We start from the raw sequence: 24,030 nt of genomic DNA on the forward strand, positions 1-24,030 counted from the left end.
GCGCCCCCCTTCTAGAAGTGGGACAGCAGCAATGTTGTAGAGCCTCTCTGCAGGGGGGTAAATCCTGGCTGCCCGGAGCTGAGCCTCTGAAGACTGCGTCGCCCCGGACCAAGTGCCCGAAGCTGCAGTGCCCTCAGCAGCCGGCCTTCACCTGTCCGAAAGGGCTTGGCTGGTCGCTGCCCGGCTGCCTTGTTCCTGCTGTGAGGCACCAGCCTCCAGGGTTCTCGTTTTCAGCTTCCTTCCTGGTGATTAAAGAAAGCTTTTGATATTGGACTTAGCACCAGTCTCTGTGAAGCTCCATTAAAATGGCTCTGGTTAATGGTGAGTTCACATTAGTAATTTGTATTACGTTACCAGTTTTAGACAGTTTACTGTGCTCAGGACTGGGTGGTTTCAGTCCCTGCAGGTGCTTTTCAGTTTACTGTGTGGTCTGTTCATACTCTTTTGTGCCAAATTTTAATAAGAATGCTTTGTCATGTGCTGTATCAAAGGCCTTTATGTCTACAGTTATTTCTATTAACCTAGTAAGTCTATTGAAAGAATAAAATTGGGAGTTTTTCTAAGACTGACTGTTAGGTTATGTGATTAAAGGCTCATCTCCATGAACCCAGAGGAATGAAGGAACCCCAGGGACCTCATCAGGGCCAACGGAGGCCCCTGGCCCTGCTGCTCCTGGGTGGCAGGAGGATGGTCGCAGAGGGCAGAGGCTGCCCCCATCCCTGTGCTGCTCGCGGCAGGCACGATACGGGGGGCCAGGAAGGGCTGTGGGACCAGTCAGCTGTGCCTGGGGGTCCGAGGGGGAGGACGTGAGGTGGAACAGGGGGTCTACATGTGGGGAAAGGGCTGAAGCGGGGCTGGGTGCCTGCCCTGCGCGGTGAGATCCCGCGGGCTGTCCCGTCGACCCAGGAAACCCCATTTCTGGCTCTTTTGCTGTGCCCTGCATGGCGAAATCCTGCGAGCTGTCCCATTTTTATCATGAAACCCCATTTCTGCTTGTTTCCCTGGCATGGGAAATACTCCTGTGTGTGGGCACCAGCTGGCCTGCAGGCCTGCCCTGGGGAAGGGTATGGGACTGTGGGGAATAGCGAGGGCATTGGGGCAACTGCCAGCAAGGATTCAAGGGCTAGCTGCTGTACTGACTGAGTGCCTAAGGCCAGTTACTGCAGGGACGTGTGTGTGGATATCTAAATAGATATATGGACATGCGCACACATTTTGCACTAATGGCCCTTCATCCCGCTCAGCCAGAGTAGGGACTAGGACAAGGACACTGGTGCTGGTTGTGTCTGTGGTGCTCGGCCTCTGACCGATACTGGTGGCTTTGGCCTGCCATGTGCCTATGTCTCTGCGCAGCACACGTATGCTTGGCCATCAGGCATATATGCTAAGCTCAGTGGAGGCTGGAGAGCATGGACTGAGAGATCTCCCTATCTATCAGTGTATGCAGATGTGTCCCCACGCTGGACAGCGTGCTGGCAGCTGCGGTGGCCCTGGGCAGGGCTGTGCAGGGCCCCTGCGCCGGGGGGCCAGACCACCTCTGGGATCCTGGGCACTGCACGTGGCCTTGCAGCCAGGGCTCCTCTAGCTGGCCAGGCACCAGACTGCCTCCAGCACTGGTTTCTGTCCCACTTTGGGTCTAGTGCCAGTGAGGCCCCCTTCGCCTCCTGCCATATGTTCTGTGCTGATGGGGATCCAGGTGGGTCCCATCCTGCAGCACCTGCTACATTAAAGCTGCATCCACCCTAGTGCAGGGCACAGCTGCCCTCACCCCCAGCGCTGGGATCCTTCCCCCCTAAAAAAAAAACCCCACCCATGGCAGAGCAGCAAGGGGCACTCAGGGATGCAGGTCCACACAGCTGCAGCTCACCACACTGAGACCTGCATGCTCCCTCAGCTCTGCCTTGCACCCCCCCCCCCCGCCCGCCCCAGGGTGCCATCCTGCACCACGCGCGAAACCTGCTTGCCTGCAGCCAGGTGCCGCCAGTCTCGCTTGCGGGCACAACAGTAGGGGCAGCCTCAAAGCGTCCTGTTTGCCTGCACGGTGCTGGCCGAGGCACTGCGGCACCATCCCAGCTGCCTGCCCTGTGCCATGCTGTTCCTGCACCCACCAGGCTCGGCTTGCTGGGGTGTTTGCACAAGGGCACATCCCCACTCTCCCCTGGCTCCCCGACTACTCTGCTATTTCCCCTTGCTGCCCCCCCCCCCCCGCCCCGGCCCAGCCCCAGCTTCCACCGCCTGCACTGGTGTGGGACTGGCCCCATCCCACAGCCACGCAGGCCCTGGGACCCCCCCCCCCGCCCAGCCATCCCCTCCCTTGTGCAGCACCAGTGCAGGGGATGCACCGCAAACGGGGGCCTGTCCAGATGGGGCTGTGCCCTTTGGGGGGATGGCTGTGCTGCAGGACGCATACCCTCAGCGATTAAATTTATTTTTTTAGCGGTGCCACTGCTCCATGCTGTCTCTGCAGAGCGGGTGCATAGAGCTGGGCGTGCGGCGCCGGTGGAGCTGAGCGCCCTGGGAGCCCCTGCCCAGCCGGGGGCTGGCCAGGACCCAGTGCACAGGACTTGCAGTGCCCCCGGCCCCGGCGCCCAGCTCTGCCACGGGAACACATGGGATCTTCGTGTCGGTGGAGGGTGGGAGCCCAGAAAAGGGCTCTGAGATCATGGCGGGGGGGGGTCTCCCCACTCCATGCTGCCCAGGCCTCAGCCACAGTCCCCCTCACTCTGCCGTGCCCCCGCAGCGCTGCACCCATCGCTGGGGCCCCCTAGGGAGTCCCCAGAGAGACTCTGCCCTGACAAGGCGCTGCACAGGCTCTGCTCGCGGCCAGGATGCGGCACCGCTTCGATCGCCACCTCCACCTCGATGTTGACGCCTTCCCTGCGGACAGACAGGGGTTAGGGCAGCAGCCCAGGACCTTGCCGAGTCCCTGCCCAGCGTGGGGGGAGGCCACTGGGAAAGGGGGTGGTGGCTCTGGGGCAGCGCCGTGTCAGTCCCCCCCCTCAGCCCCCCCCAGCGGGGCAGCATGGGCCCAGCCCGGGCGCACCTGTGGGACACGTCCTGGCCCTCGCTCAGCGTGCTCCCCGCGAGGCCCACTGTGCTGGCCGACCGGCTGTCCTGCTCCCTCCAGGCGGCCCCGTGGCGCTGGCTGCGACTGCTGCTGGGGAGGGAGGCGGTCGTGTCGGGGACTCCGTCCTCAGCCCCCCGGGGGCTGGGCAGCACTGACCACAGCTCATTCACTAGCAGAGGGAGAAACAGCATCTTGGTAGGGCTCGGAAACAAGCTGGTCCAGGCTGAACCACAGGAAGTTCCACCTAAACCTGAGAAAAAAAACTTCTTCGCTGTGAGGGTGACAGAGCACTGGAGCAGGTTGCCCAGAGAGGTGGTGGAGTCTCCTTCCCTGGGGAGATTCAAAACCCGCCTGGACGCCACCCTGGGCAATATGCTCTAGGTGACCCTGTTTGAGCAGGGAGGTTGGACTGGATGATCTCCAGAGGTCCCTTCCAACCACCTCAACCATTCTGTGATGCTGTGATTTTGGGCAGCACCCACCTCCCCCCGCCCAGCACCAGTGGGTCGCTGTGTCCCTCCAGCTGTAGCCTCGCAGCTGGGACAGGGGTTTGCACAGTACCTCCCAGAGCAGAACAGGGCCCTCCAGCCCTGGCAGGACATGGGTCCATGGATGGCCACCAGCCCCAGAGCTGTCACAGCCCCAGAGCCACGAGCAGGACCGCGGGCTGTGCAGGCCGATGCAGGGCACAGGCCAGCGAGCAGCACAGGACTCACGCTTGGTCAGGTTCTCCAACTCCACCATGCCAAGGTCTCCTGGCTGGCCGCGGCTGCCCCCACAGCCCCAGCGGCTCCGACACAGCGACACCACCACGACCCCATAGACGTAGGTGAGCATCAGGGGCACACCGACTCCTGCGAGCAGATGCACAGCTAGTGACCGGCACCTGTTGGCATCTCCCCCCCCGCCCCACCCTGACCCCCATGTGCCACCCCGGCACCCCAGCTCTCAGAGCCCCTGGTGAGATGCCCTACGGCAGCCCCAGCCCTGGTCTTGCCGAGACCTGGGCAGGGCCCCCCCCCATCCCTGGCCAGGAGCACTTACCAACTGTGACGGCCATGATAATGGGGGACACGAAGAGAGACAGGAGGACACTGCTGGTGACAGATAGGCACTGCTGGCACCCCGACAGGCTGCTCTTCCGGCTCTGGCCTAGCACCTTGAGAAGCAAGAGCGGGTGCAGGGGTCCTGCAGAGGAGCTCAGCCCACAGGCCCTGTCTCGGCTCCTGTGGCCCTGGCAGAGCTCTAGCCAGAGCTGCAGGTTCCCCCTCCACCTCCCCAGTGGCAGACAGCTACGACAGTGCAGCCCCCATGGTTCACGCATCCCTGGAGAACTCCCCCAGACCTGATTCCTCCTCTCACCCACATGAGCCCCTACCTCTCTGGGTCGGGACAGGGATCCTCCCTGGGGGAGGACATTGGGGCCAGCAGGGGAGAGATGCCCACGAGGAGGGACTACGGGGAGACAGGGACGGCACAGAGACATGCTGCGAATGGTGGTGAGCGCTGGGTATCCATCTGGGGCCACCACGGCTCAGCAGGGAGTAGGACTACAGGGACTCATGGCCCTTTGCCAGTACCTTCCTACCCATGTAGATGGGGATCCCGATGGTGATGACAGGGACAGCAATGCCTGCCACGAGGGAGATCACCATGGGCGCCCCCAGCACCATGCCCAGCTGCCACAGGATCTTCCGGGTCCGAGACCAGGGCCGCTTCCCCCAGAAGGTGCAGCCGGAGGGGCTGTGGGGACAGAGTGGGGCTGGCCCAGTGGTTCCTGTGCCGGGGTAGGCAGACACCGGCACAGCCGGTCCCTGGCACTGGGGTGAGACCCACGGGGCAGCAGAAAGCAGTGGCAGCGCTGCCTGTCCACGAGCCAACCTCACCCCATGGGCCACGGGGCAAGGTCGGAGCCCAGCCAGCCCTGGGCATGGTACTAACCCCATCCCGCTCCTGCGCGCCGGCCACCAGCCTGGGGCCCAGACCGTGGGGCGCTGACAGCCCGCCTGGCCCCACGGGGCAGCCAGACCCGGCAGACCAGCAGCACAGACCCCTCTGCTTCCCCCGACGGTCTTGCCACCCAGCCTACCCCACAGCCCTAGCTCTCAGCAGGGCCTCCCTGTCCCCCAGCTCCACCAGGCAAGCCCCAGAGCTCCCGGGAGAGCCCTCAGCCTCAGCTCAGCTCCATAGCAGCTCCTCTAGCCCCACAGCAGGTCCCCTAGCCCAGCCCAGCAGCAGCCCCAACAAGCCCCTCAGCTCCCAGCAGGCCCCTTGCCCAGCCCCACGGCTCTCAGCAGCCCCTCGGCCCCGCACTGACCTCAGGAAGTGCACGTCGGAGATCTCCCGCAGGCAGAGCCAGCAGAAGAGGCAGCCACAGACTGTGCAGTTCATGCGGTTGCAGCTCCCATCGTTGATCTTCATGATGAAGGCACCGCAGCGGGGACAGACCTTGATGTCCTCGGCCTCTGCTGGTGGGGGAGAGGAGGTGGGATGGGGTGGGGAGGAACGGGATGGGGTGGAGCAGGACAGGACAGTGCAGCTCCATCTCCGCACGTTATGCTGGGATTGCTGCCCTCCACCCTCACCCTGCCAGGGTCCGTTGGGACAGACGCCACTTGCCACTGACACAGATGCCTGGGTGACCTGGGCACTACCAGCACAGCAAGGTCCTGCTCCACATCCCCAGCTCGAGCACCCAGCACAGGGGCTACCCGTCCCCACGCAGAGGCAGCCGACGGGGACCACTAGGCTGAGGCTCCAGAGTCCCCACGAGCAGGAAAGTCCGAGCCCAGCGGCCGTGCCAGCTCCCTGCCCTACTCACTCCCACCGTGGGCCAGGGTCTCACCATGGGCCGCATCCTCCTGGTGGACGAGCTGTGCCGAGGGGGTGGTCAGGCTGGGGGCCCGCGGCACCAGCTCGCAGGGGCCGTCGGGGTGCCAGGGCTGCCGGCAGTGGTAGCAAAACTCGGTGCCGCAGCCCTCGCGCTCGCAGGTGAGGCGGGGACACTCGGCGCAGCCATAGGCAATGACGGCATAGCTGCGGGGAGAGCGCAGTCAGCGCGGTGGGAGGGGGCGTCGGTCCCCACCACCCGTCCCGCGTCCCTGCACCGCGCGCAGCCCGTCCCTGGCACAGCAGCCCGTGGAGGGGCAGGTCCCCGCTCCGGTCTGCACTGCACCGCAACCAGCATGCGGAAGAGCCGGGTGCCAGCCCCACCAGCTTGATAGCTGCAGCAAAGCCCTCCCCATCCAGCACCCGCCACCCCCCCCAGGGCCCAAAGCACTGGCCCATCATGGACGGGCCCGCGGGGAGAGCTCTGATCCCGGCGGGTAACGCAGCAGGCCAGGCTCCGCAGCCGGGAAGCACCACGTCTCCGTGAGCAGCCCCAACCACGCACGGGATCAAAGCAAGAGGGGATGGAGCCCAGAAAAGGCCCACAGGGTACCGGCAGTACCTGCAGTCAGGCGCGGGGCACCAGCGGGTGCCGGGGTCAGCCACGAGCAGCCGCCGCAGGAGGAACTCCTCGTACTTGTCGCAGAGGACAGGGTCGGCCAGGAGGCGGTGGACGTCGGCGGGCTGGAGCGCGGCGGGGCAGTGCGGGCAGGCCACCTGCACGCGGCTCTCGCTGACAGCGATGCGCAGGTACTGCTGCAGGCAGGCCCGGCACGAGCGGTGGGCGCAGGAGGCCAGCGTGGGGAAGGCCTCGGGCGGCTGGGGCAGCAGGCACAGGGGGCACTCCACCAGCTCCCCGTCCTCACCCAGGGGCAGCGTGACGTGGATCTCCTCAGGGCCCCCCGGCTCCGGCTCCAGCGACATCTCCCCGACAGCCCGCGGCTTCCGCCCAAGGGAGCCCAGGACGCGGAGAGGCCCAGGCACCCGCGTGGGACGCTTCATGGTGGCACCTCAGGGCAGGTGCCGGCTGCTGTCAGGCCACGGAGGGCAGCAGAGAGACACCAGCCCCAGCGCGGCCCCATGGCCGGCTGGCTGGGCTCCTACCTGGGCCTCGGAGCCCGCACCTCCACGGACCACGGCTGGACCATCTCCCGCTGCAGCATCAGTGTCGCTCAGCCTGCGAAGGAACCGCAGGCGAGAGTGAGCTCTGGGCCCACGGACGTGGCAACGGGCCCTCAGCACCCGTGAGACCCCCCCCCCAACCCTACAGCACCAAAACCCAGCTGCAGCGAAGCTCCCCTGCCTCGCCAACAGGCCCAGTGCAGCCCACAACCCCCAGACTGGAAATTTGAGGCCGTGGAAATCTGGCTGAAGTTTGATTTGAGAAAAAAACTGAGAAAAAACTTCTTTGCTGTGAGGGTGACAGAGCACTGGAACAGGTTGCCCAGCGAGGTGGTGGAGTCTCCTTCCCTGGGGAGATTCAAAACCCGCCTGGACGCCACCCTGGGCAATATGCTCTAGGTGACCCTGGTTGAGCAGGGAGGTTGGACTAGATGATCTCCAGAGGTCCCTTCCAACCTCAACCATTCTGTGATCCCGTGATTCTGTGATTTGAACAGTTGTTAGGCAGTGAGAGGCGCTGCAGGCGGCGAGGGGAAGGAAGGCACTCCGGCAGCGCGGAGGGCAGGGGGGCAGGAGCTTTGCCCGGCAGGGTGGCAGGAGCCAGAACCGGAGCGGCAGCGCCGGCTGCGCCGACGCCACGGACACCGTGCGTCTGATCCGCGGAGTCGCCCCGGGAGGAGACGCCCCACGTGCGCAAGGCTCCTGCACCAGGGCTGCGACCTGCTGCCTGAACAGCCGGGGCTGCGCAGCACAAGCGACAACCACCGGCAGGGATCAAACCAGCCCCTCCGGTACCTGTCAATGGGGAATCATTGCTGACGACGGGGGGGGTGACGTGGCTCCCCAAGGACCACCACGAGGCCCCAATGCCTTCGACTCCCTCCGCACCCTGGAAATAAACAAAATCTCAGCAGCAGGCGGGGAAAGCGGCGCTGCCCGTGGCCATCATCCCAGGATCCCAGGGGAACTCAGGTGGGAAGAGGCCCCCTAGTCCAACCTTGCGCCCAAAACGGGGCAGCTCCGCGGACAGACTAGGTTGCTCCGGGCTTCATCCAATCCAGCCTTGAAAACAGCCAAGGATGGAGATGGCCCAACCTCCTTGAGTTAGCTCACTACTAACTCGAGCGCCCTCCTGTGCGCCTGCGCACCCTGTCCTCTCGTCCCTCTTTGGCCACCCAGGCGCTCTCTGCCAGCATCCCCAGACCCTCCAGTGCTCTGCAGGGGCCTCTTTGCACTGCACACGGGACAGCTGGGTCCCGACCCCCTCCTCCGGCCGTCCTGCCTGGACAAGCTGCCTGCTCAACCCCTTCCTGTCCCGCCAGGCGTTGCTGTCCACCGCGGCGCTGCAGAGCCGGGTCCCGCGAGCCCTGGGCTCCCTGACGCTGCGCAGACCCCGGACCTCAAAAACTGCCTGGCAGGAAACCCCCCCGTGCCCTGTCAGTGCCGGCCCTGGGCAGGGAGAGCTGGCTCCTCTGCTCCGCACAGCTCCTGCCCCTGCTCCACGGGACAGAGCGGGTCCCCCGGCCAGCGCGGCCCCGCAGGGCTACACCGGGCCGAGGGCACGCGGGCGGGCGCCGCGGCCCTGCGCAGGGCTCGGACAGACACCAGCAGGCGACTCACCGAGCTCCTTCCCCTCTCCGGGGGTCCTGCAGCTCGCCGGCGGCCAGGGTCGGGGCCGTGCCTCGCTGCACAGCGGAGGAGCGCGCTGCGGCCGCCCCTGCCAACGCGCAGGCACGGAGACGATCAGCAGGGAACAGCCCCAGCCCCAAGACCCGCAGCCGCCCCCCAGACCTGCTGCCCGGCCCCACGCTGCCGCCCCCCCCCAGCTGCTCCCGGCCGGGGCCGCGGGTCGCCCCGGCTCTTCTGGCCACGCAGCCCTGCCCCGTCACACCCCTTCCCACCTCTCTGGCCCTCTGCGGGGACCAGGGTCCCCACGGCCCCTGTCCCTGCCCCATCCCCGTCCCTGCCCCGTCCCCATCCATGCTCCATCTCTGGTCCCTGCCCTTCCCTGTCCCTGTCCCTGCCCCATCCCCGGCCCCTGCCCTGTCCCCATCCCTGTCCCTGCCCCTTCCCTGTCCCCGTCCCTACCCCTTCCCCATCCCCGTCCCTGCCCCTTCCCTGTCCCCGGCCCTGCCCCATCCCCGGCCCCTGCCCTGGCCCCATCCCTGCCCCTTCCCCGTCCCATCCCCATCCTCGTCCCTGCCCCGTCCCTGTCCCATCCCCATCCCCACTCCTGCTCTGTCCCCATTCCCTGCCCTGTCCCGTCCCCGTCCCCGTCCCCATCCCCGTCCCTGCCCTGTCCCTGTTTCATCCCCATCCCCATTCCCTGCCCCGTCCCTGTCCCTGTCCCGCTCCCCCCCCACCCCATCTACAGTCCTGCCCCATCCCGGACCCCCCCCGCCCCATCCCGGTCCTGCCCCATCCCAGACCCCCCCCCGCCCCATCCCGGACCCCCCCCCACCCCATCCCGGTCCTGCCCCATCCCAGACCCCCCCCCCAATCTCTGGTCCTGCCCTATCCCGGCCCCCCCCCCCATCCCGGTCCTGCCCCATCCCGGACCCCCCCCTGCCCCATCCCGGTCCTGCCCCATCCCGGACCCCCCCCTGCCCCATCCCGGTCCTGCCCCATCCCGGACCCCTCCCCACCCCATCCCAGACCCCCCCCACCCCATCCCGGTCCTGCCCCATCCTGGACCCCCCCCACCCCATCCCGGTCCTGCCCCATCCCGGACCCCCCCCCCCCAATCTCCGGTCCTGCCCCATCCCGGACTCCCCCCGCCCCATCTCCAGTCCTGCCCCATCCCGGACCCCCCCCCCACCCCATCCCGGTCCTGCCCCATCCCAGACCCCCCCCCGCCCCATCCCGGACCCCCCCCACCCCATCCCGGACCCCCCCCCCAATCTCCGGTCCTGCCCCATCCCGGACCCCCCCACACACCCCATCCCGGTCCTGCCCCATCCCGGACCCCCCCCGTCCCATCCCGGACCCCCCCCCGCCCCATCCCGGTCCTGCCCCATCCCAGACCCCCCCCCGCCCCATCCCGGACCCCCCCCAATCTCCGGTCCTGCCCCATCCCGGACCCCCCCACACACCCCATCCCGGTCCTGCCCCATCCCGGACCCCCCCCCGTCCCATCCCGGACCCCCCCCCGCCCCATCCCGGTCCTGCCCCATCCCAGACCCCCCCCCGCCCCATCCCGGACCCCCCCCCAATCTCCGGTCCTGCCCCATCCCGGCCCCCCCCCGCCCCCCGGCCCCCTCCTGCCTCTCCCGCTCCGCGGCCCCGGCGGCCCCCGCGCACGCCGAGACCGGGCCCGCGGCCGGGCGCCGGGGGGGGCAGCGGGGCAGCGGGGCAGCGGGCAGCGGGCAGGCGGCGGAGCGGCGCTCCCTTCCGGCCGCCCGCCTCCGCTTCCGCCGCTGGCCCGGCCCGGCCCGGCCGGAAGCGGAAGTGCGGGGGGCTGAGGCGGGGCGGCGGCGGCGGCCGCCCCGGGCTGGCGGGCGGGCGGGCGGCGGGGCCGGGCCGGGCCCGCCACGATGCCCCGGCGGAAGCAGAGCCACCCGCAGCCGGTGAAGGGTGAGTGGGCGGCGGCCGGTCAGCGGCCGCGGGCGGGAGCGGCCTGCGGGGCGGCGGGGAGGCAGCGGCAGCCGCCTGGCAACGGGCCCTGCCCGCTGAGGGCCCCGTTACCGCCCTGCCCCGGCGGCGGCCGCGGCGGGGCCCGGCCCGGGGCCGGCGCAGCGCGACGGGGCGGCGGGGCCGGGGCCGGGGGGGGCTCCCCGCGGAGCGGCCGGCCCTGACGCTGCCCCCTCCCCGCGCCGTTCGCAGCGGACACGCCGGTGGGGAAGGTCGCCGTGCCGGCCTACGCGCTGAGCGACGACGACTGCTCCTCCGGCTACCAGCAGCTGAGCGTGGAGAGCGACCCCGAGGAAGGCGGGGAGCCCGGCCCCGCCGCCCTGCCCTGCCGCCAGTGCGGGCTGCAGCTGGCCGCCAGCCTGGGGCAGAGCTGCCTGCAGTGCGCGGGGGCCGAGGGGGGCCGCAGCCAGCGCGTCGTCTACTCCTGCCAGCTCTGCCCCTTCGCCTCCCACTACTCCAGCCACCTCAAGCGCCACATGAAGACGCACAACGGGGAGAAGCCGTTTGCCTGCCCGCAGTGTGCCTATGCCTCTGCCCAGCTGGTGAACCTGACCCGCCACCTGCGCACCCACACGGGGGAGAAGCCCTACCGCTGCACGTGCTGCAGCTTCGCCTGCAGCAGCCTGGGCAACCTCAAGCGCCACGAACGGGTCCACAGCCAGGACAAGCCCTTCCAGTGCGCCGCCTGCGACTACCGCTGCAACCAGAGCCGCAACCTGAAGCGGCACATGCTCAGCCACCGCCTGCCCGAAGGCGAGGGGCCGCATCGGCGCGACAAGGACCCAGGTAACGGCGGGGGCGACCGGCCCTGGGGGCGCCCCACGGCACGGCCCGGGGTGGGGGGGAAGTGGGGACCTGGCCCCCCTGCTGCCCCCGCGGGCACGTCCCGCCCTCTACCTTCGTGCCCATCCCAGCGCCCGCCCTCGAGCCCCTGGGGCCTGCCAGGCCTGGCGCGACCTGCCGCCGGCCTCGCGCTGTGGCACCGCCCTCCCCGGGCCCCACGCAGCTGGAGCATCTTCCCCAGCGTGCGCCTGGGGCTCCTTAGGGAGCTGGGCCCTGTACCGCCCCGCTCACGGCCCCGCTTGCGTTTGCCCCGCAGAGCCGCTGCTGCCGGAGCTGAGCCTGCACGTGGGCAGCGGCAGCGGCCCCTTCCTGCCCGGCTGCACTCGGCTGCGGGGCGATGAGACGGCCGCGCTGCCCGAGCTGCTCTTCCCCTTCACGTGCCGCATGTGCGGGCTGGTGCTGGACGACGGGTTCGCGCAGGATGAAGGCCTGGCCGAGCAGGTCTGCGGGCGCTGCAGCCTGGCAGTGCTGGGCACCGAGCCAGGCGCCAGCCCCCGCAAGGGCGCCGGGGACAAGGGCTTTGCCTGCAGCCTCTGCCCTTTTGTCACCCACTACCCCAACCACTTGGCGCGGCACATGAAGACGCACAGCGGGGAGAAGCCGTTCGCCTGCCCGCTCTGCCCCTACGCCTCCGCCCACCTCGACAACCTGAAGCGGCACCAGCGAGTGCACACGGGCGAGAAGCCCTACAAGTGCCAGCTCTGTGACTATGCCTGCGGCAACCTGGCCAACCTCAAGCGCCACGGGCGCATCCACTCGGGCGACAAGCCTTTCCAATGCAGCCTCTGCAGCTACAGCTGCAACCAGAGCATGAACCTGAAGCGGCACATGCTGCGGCACACGGGTGAGAAACCCTTCCAGTGCCGGGACTGCCCCTACACCACTGGCCACTGGGACAACTACAAGCGCCACCAGAAGATCCACGGCCACACGGCTGAGAGCTGGGTAAACCCACGCAATGCCAAAGCCCTCCTGGCCCCTCCTGCTGTGGGCGCAGCTCTGCCCTGAGACAGCACTTAGCCCCATGCAGGGGCTCGGCCCTGCATGGGGCCCCGGGGTGCCTCCGCTGTGGGGCATCCCGGCCATGGGCCTGCCCTCCCTGGGGGAGGGATGGCAGAAACTCCTCTGGGGCTTGGGCTGCCTTAATCAGGGCCAGCTGTGCTGGGGGCAGCAGGGGCCCGCTCTCCAGCAGCCCTTTACCCCTGGGGCAGGGCAAAGCCACGGGCAGCACCCACCTCTGCCCAGCTCGGGCCCACCCCAGCCAGCATGGCCACGATCAGTTATAGCGGTGGTGCTGCGTCCCGGGGGAGGGACCCTGTTCCTGCCTGTCAGAGCCTTCCTTGGCTGGAATCTGGGAGAAACGGGGTGGGGAGGGTGGGGGGAACAGGACTGGCTCCATGGCTGTTGCCATGCCGGTCAGTGTAATTTATATTGTTGTATAAAAGCATTAAACAGTCAGTTTTGTTATCCGCTGTTCTCCCTGGGGGCCTTGTTCTGCTCCCAAAACGGGTAGGCACAGGACTACCACGGTGTGGGCCAGGACAGCAGCCCTCGTCTCTCTCCCCACCGCCCCCAACAGATGGCCCAGTACCAATCAGGATCCATTTTAATCATCATTGCAGTGTGTAAACATTGGTTACTGTCCATTAATGCTCCGGTCAGTCTGAGCAGCAGAAGATACGTGGTTACAAGCCTAGATTACGCTAGAGTCTATGAGCGGGTTAGAAATAGGGCTCTGCGCAGAGCCCCACTGGAGACAGTTTAATGCAGTCTGTCTCTGAGCAGAGACCTAAATGCTAATTTGGCATTACGGAGCCTCACGAGGGCCGCTCGGTGCCACCAGGCTGCTGCCCCCAGCCACCTTGGGGCAGCTGGTCGCTCACACTGGTGCTACAGGCGAGCTCTGGGCCAGGCCTGGCACTGGCCCAGGCCCTCCTAGGGTGGGAAGGGGGCAGCTCTGCTCCCTCCAGAGCTGGACCAGGCTCTGCGATGCCTGCTCCAGGGCTTGGCTGGGGCGTGCTGCTCGGGGCCACTCTGGGAACGAGCCCCCTCCCAGCTGGGCTCCAGCACAGCCCCCCTCGCTGGAAGCCAGCAGCAGGAGGAGTTCAGCTGCCCCCACCCTGAAGGCAATGGTGGGTTGGGGATGAGCTCCCCAGCCCTCGGGGAGCAGGGGAAGGTGGATGGTAGCAGGTGAGAGGCACGTCGATTGCAACCTGTCTGCAGGTTGTACATTCCTCAGCGAAGGCCCTTGGGCCTTCAGGCCAGTGCTGTCCATGGGAAGGGGGAGCAACTACAGGTCTTCATCGCCAATGCCCTCGAAGGCATAATTGCCATGGAAGTCGTTAGCGCCCACATCGTTAGCAGAGCTGGAGTGGCTGATCCCTCGTAGGCTGACTGAAGTGAGCTTGCTCTGTGGAAAGGGGAGACACGTTAGGACAGGCCCTGCTTATCCCCACTGAGGCTGAGGGCGGCAGCATCCAACGTGCCCACATACAACTCACCGAGAGCTTGACCACCGGCTCCCTGGAGGCGTCAGGCGAGTCCTGTAGGACAGTGTAGTCAGGCAGCGGCTGAGGCAGGACCCCCTCGGCCACCCTTCCGTGTCCTGCCTCCAGGAACCTCTCTAACCTTTCAGGAATAAGGCCCAGGGCTGCTAGGCCACGATCCTTTCTCTCCTCTAGGGAGTCTGGTTGCTGGGGACAGGCCTGAGACCCCCTTCCCTTCCCAGAGCTGCAGGGGCGAGGCACCGCAGCCCTGCTGCGCTGACTAGGGCCCTCCCTGCTGCCAGCCCCAGGGAGGGCACAGCAAGGCCAGCGTCACGCCTCGAGGCCCCTGGCCTCTTGCACTAGTTCAGGTACCTGAGACAGGGCTAAACCCCTAGCAGCACTAGTCTCCCCTCCCGGGGCAGCGAGGTCTCTCTCACCAGCAGTGGCGGCGATTTCACAGCTTGCTGGCTGTCAGAGCGCCGCAGGGCCCCATTCACCCGCCGGCGAAACATCTGCAGAGGGAAGAGGCTCAGCTCAGTGGCAGGGTTCCTCACAGGCAGCTCCAGGAGCGCATTTGGCCCTGTCCTGAGAGCAGCGAATAGGGCCGAGCATGGACCCCATGGAGTTGCCAGGGCAGGATGCCCCCCCCCCCTCCTCCCAGAGAGCGCATCCAGCCCCAACCCTCACCTTGCGGATGCTGCCTCCGGATTTCTTCACCATCAGCTCATCCACCATGGACTGCAGGCAGATGCTCAGCATGATGGCCTGCAAGAGAAGCATCACAAGGCTGTCGGAGCCCAGCTCCACACACCCTCCTGCCACCCTGCACTGAGCCCAGACCAGCCTCCCCCTCAGAGCTGCCCCCTTGCTCCCACCCTTCCCTGCTGCCAGCCTGGCACGCAGGCAGCCCTACCTGTGGGCTGGTGATGGTGACCCACTGCAGCCGGTCCTTGCTCATTAGATACTCAAAAGCCAGCTCCAGCTTCACCTCTGACTTCCCTGGGCTGCTCCCTGAGGGACCATTGCTCATCGGTACCTGAAAGGACACATGCCAAGGTTGGAGGTTTTCAGAGGATTTCCCTGACCCCTGCACTCATGAGTTTTGCCCGGCTGGCAGTCTGCCCCAGAGCCCCTGCCCAACCGGCACTGGCCTTTCATCACTGTCGGTTCTCCTCACAGCAGCAGCCTCTCAAACCACGTTCGTACCAATGACCTCACTCAGCCCCAGACCAGAACTGAGACCAGCCCCAGGCCAGCTGGGCTGGACGCAGACAACACAGCCAGTGACTTCCCTGGGGAGAGCTGCTAAAGCAGCCTTGCACAGCAGGGTCCTGACAGACACCCCCCCCCCCCAAACAGCCCTCCTCGCTTCCCAGGGCCCTGCAGGCGAGTGGCACTCACCGAGGACGTGACCCGCCAGCACCGCATGCGTGTGACCTTGAAGCTGCCTTCCTTGATTTGCTCGCTCGGCAGCCGCACCTGGAAGTTGAGCTCGTTGTTGCCAGCGCTAACAACGACGTGGCATCCCTTTTCAGGGAAGTCGGTGACACAGGGGTCAAACTTGAGATAGCCGTAGTACTTCAGGGTCTGCGCCAGGCGTACGAACTGTGGGCAGAGCCAGGCGAGCTCAGCACAGAAAGCCACGCTCCCACCTTGCCTCAGTCCCAGCACTCCCAGGCTAGGAACAGGCCCCACAGGTGCCCACAGGAGCCGTGCCAGTGCCAGCCTGGTGCCTCAGACTGCTCCAGGCACAGCACCGCCCCCTCCCCTACCTCCTTCTTGGAGACTTTTTCCTGCAGGGACTTGAGCTGCCGGTGCTGTTCCTTGTTGACAAGGATCCATCCGTGCTCAATGTCCGACACCGTCTGCCAACAAGCAGAGCCTGGTGAGTGGCTGGGCCCAAAGACCCTGCACAGCGGTAGCTGAGGGATGCAGTGCTCTTTTCCTGCCAGCTGGGCTGCACCAACTCACCTGGGCATACAGCAAGTTCAACCCCACACGATGCTCCATTACATCATCATCATAGGAGGAGTCCCAGTAGCTAGAAGGAAACCACATAGGTCAGCTCATCCTCCCTCTCCTAACAGCAGTGAGGTGAATAACACCTCACATGCTGGGAAAAGCAGCTGGGCTGGCTCTCATGGCCAGCTCCCTCTGGGTAGTCTCCAGCTAGCCATGCTCCTCTCCTCCCCATTAGCTGCCAGCAGGAAGAAGTGCTGCCTCTGAGAAAGTAGAAACAAGCCCAACAGAGAGGGCAGCCCAGCCCCAGGTGTCACTACTGGGAACAGCCAGGCACGTTCCTGGCGGTCAAAGCGTCCCATGGGCTGTGATGGCAGGAGGGAAGGGGCTGTCTCCTCTGCAAAGCAGGGAGACCCTGGATATGATCCCACTGCTCCAGCAGTTGCTGCCCCTCTGGCCCTGCAGCTCACCTCTTGCGCAGAATGATCCTGAACTCAGGGTTGTGCAGGCTGGTGACAGATACGTATGGCAGCTCGAACTCCTGCAGCTTCCGCACAACTGCAGGGAAAAGGCAGCTCAGCAGTGGTTCAGAGCAGGGGGAGCCCGCCAGCCCCCCACCGCCCGGAGCAGGGCCACCTGGTCCAAGAACACAGCTCTCGGGCACAGCTCTCCCACTCCCAGGGCAGCTGCCTCGCCACAGCCCTTGCATGGCTGCCCTCAACACACTCTACTCACAGGAGAAAGCTCCGTCCTTAGTCTCTCTCACCAGGAAGAGGCTGAAGTAGCCAACCAGGTCATCAGGCAGATCCAGCTTGGAGGCCACAGCCTGGGGGTGAGAGCAGGAAGTCACCACTTCCCACTGCCTCCGTGACCTCACCCAGGAGCCACATGGCAGGATCCGGTCTGCGTGCATTATCGGCAGGGTTCCCACCAGCAGGAAGCCAGGGCCTCAGCTGAGCTGGGGGCCAGGGCAGGGGGTGCAAGTGGACAAGCAGGATCAGGGGAATCACTGCCACCATGAAACAACTGGGGACCTCCCAACATGGAGCTGGACCCAGGAAGAGGCACAGGCATACCGTAACCAGCCCCACAGCTTCCCGGTCCCCAAAACAATCCTTGCTCTGGGGTGAGGCTAAGGTAGAGAGGGTGAGGGGGCTGCCTCATGGCTTGCCAGGCTGGGAGGGGACACATCCTGCAAACGTAGGAAGTCACAGGCTTGGCAGGATGGGTTAGTTCTGGCCAGCACAAGAGTTTTGGCACCTCAAGGACATCCTCCGTCTGGTCCGAGGTAAGGATGGTGACCTTGACCTTCTGGCCATTGGAGAGCAGCACTTCCAGCACCACCTCCTCTGTGGGTATCTGCTGCGTCTCCTAAAAAGAGTAACAGGATTAGCAGCCTGGCCCCATCCACCATAGACTACCCCACCCTGCTCAGATTGCCCTGCAGTCCAAGGGCTCTGCCACACGCCACTCCAGCCTAGGTGATCTGCACTCACCCCACACAGGCTACCCCAGCAGCCCACCACATCCAGCAGCTCCCGCCCCCCCCTCCTCACCTGCTGGGCCTTGCGCAGGAAGCTGTTGAAGGTCTCACTGCCTCCCAGCGTTGGGTCCTGCCGCACTGGATGATGGAACGTGGACAAGGAGTCAGGCAACACATGGGAATTTGCTTGGGTCCCCGCCCCTTCCCATCTACTCCACAGTCCCTCTGACTTTGTACCCAGACCGAACGTGAGAGAGAGCGAGCGTGTGTGTGTGTGTGTGTGTGTGTGTGTGTGTGTGTGTGTGTGTGTGTGTATGTGTGTGTAGGGTGTGCACACAGACAGCTATGGATTCCCTGGACCTGGAGGCATCAGCAGGTCCCCACCCTTGCCAGCATGGGGAAAGGGAAGGGCTGGGGACAGAGAAGCAGCCCTGCTCGTACTACTTGCTGGCTGACATCCAGTGGAGAAGGCCAGCTATTACCTGAGCAAGACTGGGGACGTCAAGATGGGCCACAGCAAACTGAGCTTTTGTGGGGAGGAACAGGTCAAATCCAGGTCTGGAAGACAGCTGGGCCATGGGCATGGTAATCCAGGCAGTGCCCTGAGCAACTCTGACAGGGAAGCAGGCGTTGAGCCTCAACACACAGAGAGGGGCATGGGGCACAGGCAGCTTACCAGCCTGCATGTACTTCTCCAGCTGTTCCCGTCGTTGCTCTACCTCTGCTGGGGTGAGGGTGAAGATCTTCTTTGGAGGAAAGGCTGGGACCACATTAGCGCCATACTCTTTCCTTAACTGGAAAGACAGGACAGTGCTACGAGAGCTGCCAGGGAGAGGGCAACTGCTCTGACTCTCCCTTCCCAGCAGTTTCTGGGGCCCCGACAAGGGGAGCAGAGAGTTCACGACCCCTTCCCCATCCAAATGGGAACCTAGCAGTTTGCAAGAACTCAGACAGGACATCGCAGAGCACGAGAGAACGTGCGCACCCAACGCCAAGGACCAGAAAGTGACCCTCGCCCAGCCCCGTGCTCCAGCTCAGGCAGAGTCCAACTCTGGACAACACGTGCCTACTCGCAGCCACCGCACAGCCCGACTCCTCCAGCTCTCCAGCAGCGCTTGGCGCGTTACCGCAGCGCCTGAGGGTGGCCAACCCACCAGGCTGCCAGGCTGGGCCCCGGCACCGCAGGGTCCAGCACCTCGCCTGCGAGGAACACAGCGAGCGCTACAAGGCCCAGCAGAGCTGCCCCGAGGGGAGGCTCATCTGCCGCAGTGCCTCAACCCCAGCCAGGGGCCGGCCCCAGCCAGCCCCCTCGGGGCTCCCTACCTGCTCGTGCAGCCCCAGGAGCTGGCTGTACCGCACTCGGCAGTGCAACACACCGTTCACATGAATGTTGTAGGCCTGTGGGGAGAGACGCACGTCATAACCGAGCCCTCGCAGGCGTGCGCTGGGGGTGGAAGGGCCCCAGAGCCTGCCAGGCTGGGGGGATGCAGCCCAGCCCAGGAAGGAGCCTGCGTGGGGCCCAGCCCAGCGGCAGGGAGAGGGGGGCAGCCTAGGAAGGGGCGATGCTCCCCCAGCTGTGGGGGGAGATAGGGAACCCCCAACCCAGGTCCCCCAGCACCCCTCCTGTGGGCAGGGCACTGGGACAGCAAGAAAAGCCAGCCCAGGAGAGCAAATGGCTTGTTTCTGCTCAGCTGCTCCCTTCAGAGAGGTGGCTGGACTCGAGTGACCAGAGGGAGGGGATGTGACGAGGAGCTGGGCCCCAGGCTCAGCTCTCAGCCCGCTCCAGCCACCAGCAGGAGCTGAGCCAAGGGCCGGCTCAGCCCGACACGCAGTCTGGAAAGCCTCAGACGCGTCTGGCTGTGAGTTACCATGGAAAGACTCCCTGTAAACAGGCCAGGAGTGCCTGCAGCTCCAGGGAGGCCAGGCCCGCTCTCCCAAGCGCAGCCCCTGACACCGCTCCACAGTCGGGTGACCCGGAAGCTGCGCAGCATGAGGAACATCAGCCCTGCGCTGCCCTGACCTGGGACCGAGCAGGCGCTCCCAAAGCAGGGAGACAAGGGTCTGCTGGCACGGTCTGCCCAGGCCCCAGGAAGAGCCGAGACCCACCTGGCTCCCCTTGCCCGCCCTGTGCCGGGGTCGAGTACCACTGCAGGAGCTGCATTTGTCTTGCAGGCACTGACCCTAGCCCAGAGATCCGCAGCCTGCAGCAGCCAGGGCTCGCGCACCATGCGACCCAACCCCGCTCCACGCACTGCCCCCAAAGCGCACGGCTCTGCAGCGCCCGTGCCCCTCAGGCACCCTCCCTTCGCACAGCCCGGGGACCTTCTCCCGGTTCTCCACGGGCAGCGTCTCCAGCAGCTTGGGGGCCAGGCAGCGCTGGGCACCCCCACAGCTGCCTAGGCGAGGCTGAGATCCAGCCCCGCTGGTGCATGTGACAGACAGCCCCCGTGCACAGCCTCCCGTCCACCCCCTCTAGCGCAGCCAGGACCTGAAAAGGCTGCTGTCAGCAGTCGCAGAATAAACCTTAGCAAGGGAGGAGTGGGTCAGATAAACACCTGGGACTCTCAGAGATAAGTACAATAAAGGTGCTGAAGGATTTTGGTGTGTTGCTCATCAAAAGATGAGTCAGCGTCAGCACAGACCTGCAGCTCAGTAAACATGGTAAAAACTGCTCAAAAAGTACAAGCGCATTAAAGGGAGAGATCTGTTTGACATCAGAAACGTGTAATTCTGCTTCTGCCCAGCCACAGGGAGAGCGAGGAGCCGCTCTGCAGCCTCGTAGGCACGAGCGTCCCCAAGTCGGCGGGCAGGGATAACCCCCCGCAGCGAGGAGGAGAGGCGGCGGACAGCTCATCTCTCAGGCTCCTCCTGAAGACGTCGGTGCAGCAACGCTGCGGCCAGCGCGGCACCCAGGCTGGGCCCGGCGGCCAGCTCTGGAGAGCGGGCACCGCGCGGCCGGGACGCCCCCAGCGCGGCGGTGCCAGCGGCTGCAGGCCGGGGCTCCGCCGCCTGCCTCGGCCTCCTCCTCCTGCCAGGGGCAGGGAACCCCTTCCTCGCGGCCTGCCCGGCCGTCCCCATCCCAGCGCCCTGCTGCGTGAGGCCCCCAGGCAGCCCGCCCTCGCCCCAGACGGCCGGCAGAGAGGAGCGCAGAAGGGGATGCGTTTCCCTGCACCCCCCACCGCCGCCCCTCGCAGCCAGAGGGGCCTTTGCCGAGCGGCAGCCGGCGGTGAGAGCCCGCTCCGCGCCCAGCGCTCTCCCTGCCACCCGGACCAGGACCCGCTCCCTCCAGGAGCTGCCCGGCCAGGAGGGCGTTCACACCGCGCAGGGAAAAAAAAAAAAAGAAACAGGGAAAAAAAAAAAAGAAACAGGGAAAAAAAAAAAAAGAAACAGGGAAAAAAAAAAAAGAAACAGGAAAAAAAAAAAAGAAACAGGAAAAAAAAAAAGAAACAGGAAAAAAAAAAAAGAAACAGGAAAAAAAAAAGAAACAGGGAAAAAAAAAAGAAACAGGGGGGAAAAAAAAGAAACAGGGGGAAAAAAAAGAAACAGGGGGAAAAAAAAGAAACAGGGGGAAAAAAAAGAAACAGGGGGAAAAAAAAGAAACAGGGGGAAAAAAAAGAAACAGGGGGAAAAAAAAGAAACAGGGGGAAAAAAAAGAAACAGGGGGAAAAAAAGAAACAGGGGGAAAAAAAGAAACAGGGGGAAAAAAAGAAACAGGGGGAAAAAAAAAGAAACAGGGGGAAAAAAAAAGAAACAGGGGGAAAAAAAAAGAAACAGGGGGAAAAAAAAAGAAACAGGGGGAAAAAAAAGAAACAGGGGGAAAAAAAAAGAAACAGGGGGAAAAAAAAAGAAACAGGGGGAAAAAAAAAAAGAAACAGGGAAAAAAAAAAGAAACAGGGAAAAAAAAAAGAAACAGGGGGAAAAAAAAGAAACAGGGGGAAAAAAAAGAAACAGGGAAAAAAAAAAGAAACAGGGAAAAAAAAAAGAGAAACTTCCTTCTGTGAAGGAAGCCGGGGGACGGATGGGCTGGGGGCTGCGCTCCAGCCCCGGGTCGGGCCGGGGGGGCCAAACGGCCTCCGGCCCCGGCGGAGGAGGGACCGTTTGGGAAAGGGGCCCCCGCCGCCTGCCCCCCGAGGGGACGAGGCCCGGCTGCTCGGCACCCCCGGCCCAGCCGCTCGTCCCGCCGCCCCCGGCCGGCGCTGCTGAGGCCCGCGGGGCCGAGACGGGCCAAAGCCCGAGCCGGGAGCAGGGCCCCCGCCGCCCTCTCCCGCTCCTCGGCGGACAGGGAGGCGCCGGCGCGGGCCGAGAGGGGGCTGCGGCCCGCCGGGCCCCGGCGCAGGGCTGGGCCGCCGCCGCGGGCGCCCGCAGACGCTGCCGGACCGGGGCGGGGCCGAGCGGGGGGGCCGGGCCGCGGCTTCCTGCGGAGCGGGGCAGGGGGCACCGAGGCCTCCCCCCCCGCGGCGGCGGCGGCGGGACGCGGGACCCCCCCGCCCCAACCGCCCTCCGGACGCCGGCGCAGTCGCACCGGCCGGGCCGGGCCCCGCGGCAGCCCCCCTCCCCGCCCGGCGGTCGCCGCCCAGGCCGCGGCCGCCGCCGCTGAGCAGCCGGGCCACAACCGGACGCGGCCCGAACCGGAACCGGAACCGGACCGGACCGCGGGGCCGGGCCGGGCCCCGCGCGGGCAGGCCGCGCCCCCGCTCACCACGTAGGCGGCGCCGCCGTCGCCGGCGCGGGTCTCGGTCTCGGGGATGGAGAAGTGCATGGTGCCGGTGTCGGTACCGGGCGGCCCCCCGCGCCCCGCCGCTACCTGCCGCGCGCCGCCATCTCGGGCCGGGGCCGCCGCGCGCACCACGGCGCCGCCCCGCGGGGAGCCGCGATGGCGCCGCCCCGCCCCCGGCTCCGCCCCGCCCCCGGCTCCGCCCCGCCCCCGGCTCCGCCCCGCCCCCGGCTCCGCCCCGCCCCCGGCTCCGCCCCGCGCCGCGCCATGGCACCGCCCCCGCCCCGCCCCATGGCACCGCCCCCGCCCCGCCCCGCGCCATGGTGCCGCGGGCGAGAGGGAACTACCGCCGGCGGGGGGCGGCGCCGCCCAGATGACAGCGGCCTGGGGGGGCGAGGCGGGGGCTGCGGCGGCCCCCCCCCCCGCAGGCAATGGTGCAGTCCCTTAAAGGGGCCCGCAGCCCGCTGGCGGCCACAGGCCCTCGTGCCCACCGCCCCCAGGGTGCCCTGACCACCCCCGGGCGCTCCCGGGGGCCTTCCCAGCGGCCAGTCTCTGCCCGGCACCCAGCGCTGGGCCCAGCCGGGGCCTGGGACCCCCGGTGGCCCCCAGTGACTCCCAGTAACACCCCAGCGCTGGGCCCGGCTGGGGCCTGGGACCCCCGGTGGCCCCCGGTGACTCCCAGTAGCGCCCCAGCGCTGGGCCCGGCCGGGGCCTGGGACCCCCGGTGGCCCCCGGTGACTCCCAGTAGCGCCCCAGCGCTGGGCCCGGCCGGGGCCTGGGACCCCCGGTGGCCCCCGGTGACTCCCAGTAGCGCCCCAGCGCTGGGCCCGGCCGGGGCCTGGGACCCCCGGTGGCCCCCGGTGACTCCCAGTAGCGCCCCAGCGCTGGGCCCGGCCGGGGCCTGGGACCCCCGGTGGCCCCCGGTGACTCCCAGTAGCGCCCCAGCGCTGGGCCCGGCCGGGGCCTGGGACCCCCGGTGGCCCCCGGTGACTCCCAGTAGCGCCCCAGCGCTGGGCCCGGCCGGGGCCTGGGACCCCCGGTGGCCCCCGGTGACTCCCAGTAGCGCCCCAGCGCTGGGCCCGGCCGGGGCCTGGGACCCCCGGTGGCCCCCGGTGACTCCCAGTAGCGCCCCAGCGCTGGGCCCGGCCGGGGCCTGGGACCCCCGGTGGCCCCCGGTGACTCCCAGTAACACCCCAGTGCTGGGCCCGGCCGGGGCCTGGGACCCCCGGTGACCTCCCAGTGACTCCCAGTAACACCCCAGCGCTGGGCCCGGCCGGGGCCTGGGACCCCCGGTGGCCCCCGGTGACTCCCAGTAGCGCCCCAGCGCTGGGCCCGGCCGGGGCCTGGGACCCCCGGTGGCCCCCGGTGACTCCCAGTAGCGCCCCAGCGCTGGGCCCGGCCGGGGCCTGGGACCCCCGGTGGCCCCCGGTGACTCCCAGTAGCGCCCCAGCGCTGGGCCCGGCCGGGGCCTGGGACCCCCGGTGGCCCCCGGTGACTCCCAGTAACACCCCAGTGCTGGGCCCGGCCGGGGCCTGGGACCCCCGGTGACCTCCCAGTGACTCCCAGTAACACCCCAGCGCTGGGCCCGGCCGGGGCCTGGGACCCCCGGTGGCCCCCGGTGACTCCCAGTAGCGCCCCAGCGCTGGGCCCGGCCGGGGCCTGGGACCCCCGGTGGCCCCCGGTGACTCCCATCCGGCCCCGCTCGGCCCCGCTCCAGCCCCGCCGCCTCCCCGTGGCCCCCGGCCGGCCCCAGGCGGGTCCCTCTCCCCGCAGACCCCGGGCCCCGCCGTCCGGCCCCTCCCGTCTCACCCCCGAGAAAGGGCGCAGCCCCCCCCCC

General features: G+C 66.9%; 3 protein-coding genes across 15 annotated transcripts; 1 reads left to right on the forward strand and 2 right to left on the reverse strand.

The window, feature by feature from the left end:
* Nucleotides 1–2,412: 2,412 nt before the first annotated feature.
* LOC104138093 (E3 ubiquitin-protein ligase RNF19B-like) lies at nucleotides 2,413–10,379 on the reverse strand. 10 transcript variants are annotated; one of them, XM_068936564.1, is made up of 12 exons: nucleotides 10,343–10,379; nucleotides 8,699–8,795; nucleotides 7,874–7,967; nucleotides 7,061–7,133; nucleotides 6,519–6,966; nucleotides 5,913–6,103; nucleotides 5,385–5,535; nucleotides 4,656–4,810; nucleotides 4,112–4,255; nucleotides 3,784–3,921; nucleotides 3,044–3,317; nucleotides 2,413–2,877 (listed from the first exon to the last, which is right to left on the reverse strand). In XM_068936564.1, the coding sequence occupies exons 5-12, from the start codon at nucleotides 6,956–6,958 to the stop codon at nucleotides 2,703–2,705; spliced, it is 1,668 nt and encodes a 555-aa protein (XP_068792665.1). In that variant the 5' UTR covers nucleotides 6,959–6,966; nucleotides 7,061–7,133; nucleotides 7,874–7,967; nucleotides 8,699–8,795; nucleotides 10,343–10,379; the 3' UTR covers nucleotides 2,413–2,702. The 10 variants fall into 10 exon arrangements, 9 of the variants coding, with proteins under 9 accessions (XP_068792665.1, XP_068792666.1, XP_068792672.1 ...); XR_011139928.1 differs by lacking the exon at nucleotides 10,343–10,379 and having other exon boundaries at nucleotides 4,112–4,226; nucleotides 8,699–8,833; XM_068936565.1 differs by lacking the exon at nucleotides 10,343–10,379 and having other exon boundaries at nucleotides 5,385–5,532; nucleotides 8,699–8,833.
* A 191-nt stretch (nucleotides 10,380–10,570) lies between these two features.
* ZNF513 (zinc finger protein 513) lies at nucleotides 10,571–13,017 on the forward strand. The gene is made up of 3 exons (XM_068936561.1): nucleotides 10,571–10,651; nucleotides 10,901–11,494; nucleotides 11,808–13,017. Exons 1-3 carry the CDS (start codon nucleotides 10,612–10,614, stop codon nucleotides 12,557–12,559), a joined length of 1,386 nt encoding a protein of 461 aa, XP_068792662.1. The 5' UTR covers nucleotides 10,571–10,611; the 3' UTR covers nucleotides 12,560–13,017.
* Nucleotides 13,018–13,139: 122 nt separating this feature from the next.
* SNX17 (sorting nexin 17) lies at nucleotides 13,140–22,371 on the reverse strand. 4 transcript variants are annotated; one of them, XM_068936557.1, is made up of 15 exons: nucleotides 22,179–22,371; nucleotides 18,803–18,877; nucleotides 18,156–18,273; nucleotides 17,553–17,617; nucleotides 17,257–17,367; nucleotides 16,732–16,822; nucleotides 16,467–16,554; nucleotides 16,009–16,078; nucleotides 15,810–15,902; nucleotides 15,439–15,642; nucleotides 14,951–15,073; nucleotides 14,725–14,802; nucleotides 14,475–14,549; nucleotides 14,053–14,094; nucleotides 13,140–13,961 (listed from the first exon to the last, which is right to left on the reverse strand). In XM_068936557.1, the coding sequence occupies exons 1-15, from the start codon at nucleotides 22,236–22,238 to the stop codon at nucleotides 13,842–13,844; spliced, it is 1,413 nt and encodes a 470-aa protein (XP_068792658.1). In that variant the 5' UTR covers nucleotides 22,239–22,371; the 3' UTR covers nucleotides 13,140–13,841. The 4 variants fall into 4 exon arrangements, with proteins under 4 accessions (XP_068792658.1, XP_068792661.1, XP_068792660.1 ...); XM_068936560.1 differs by having other exon boundaries at nucleotides 14,053–14,074; nucleotides 15,439–15,516; nucleotides 22,179–22,346; XM_068936559.1 differs by having other exon boundaries at nucleotides 15,439–15,516; nucleotides 22,179–22,345.
* Nucleotides 22,372–24,030: the final 1,659 nt, after the last annotated feature.

The sequence above is a fragment of the Struthio camelus genome, chromosome 3, assembly GCF_040807025.1.
Source record: "Struthio camelus isolate bStrCam1 chromosome 3, bStrCam1.hap1, whole genome shotgun sequence".
Classification (NCBI taxonomy): domain Eukaryota; kingdom Metazoa; phylum Chordata; class Aves; order Struthioniformes; family Struthionidae; genus Struthio; species Struthio camelus.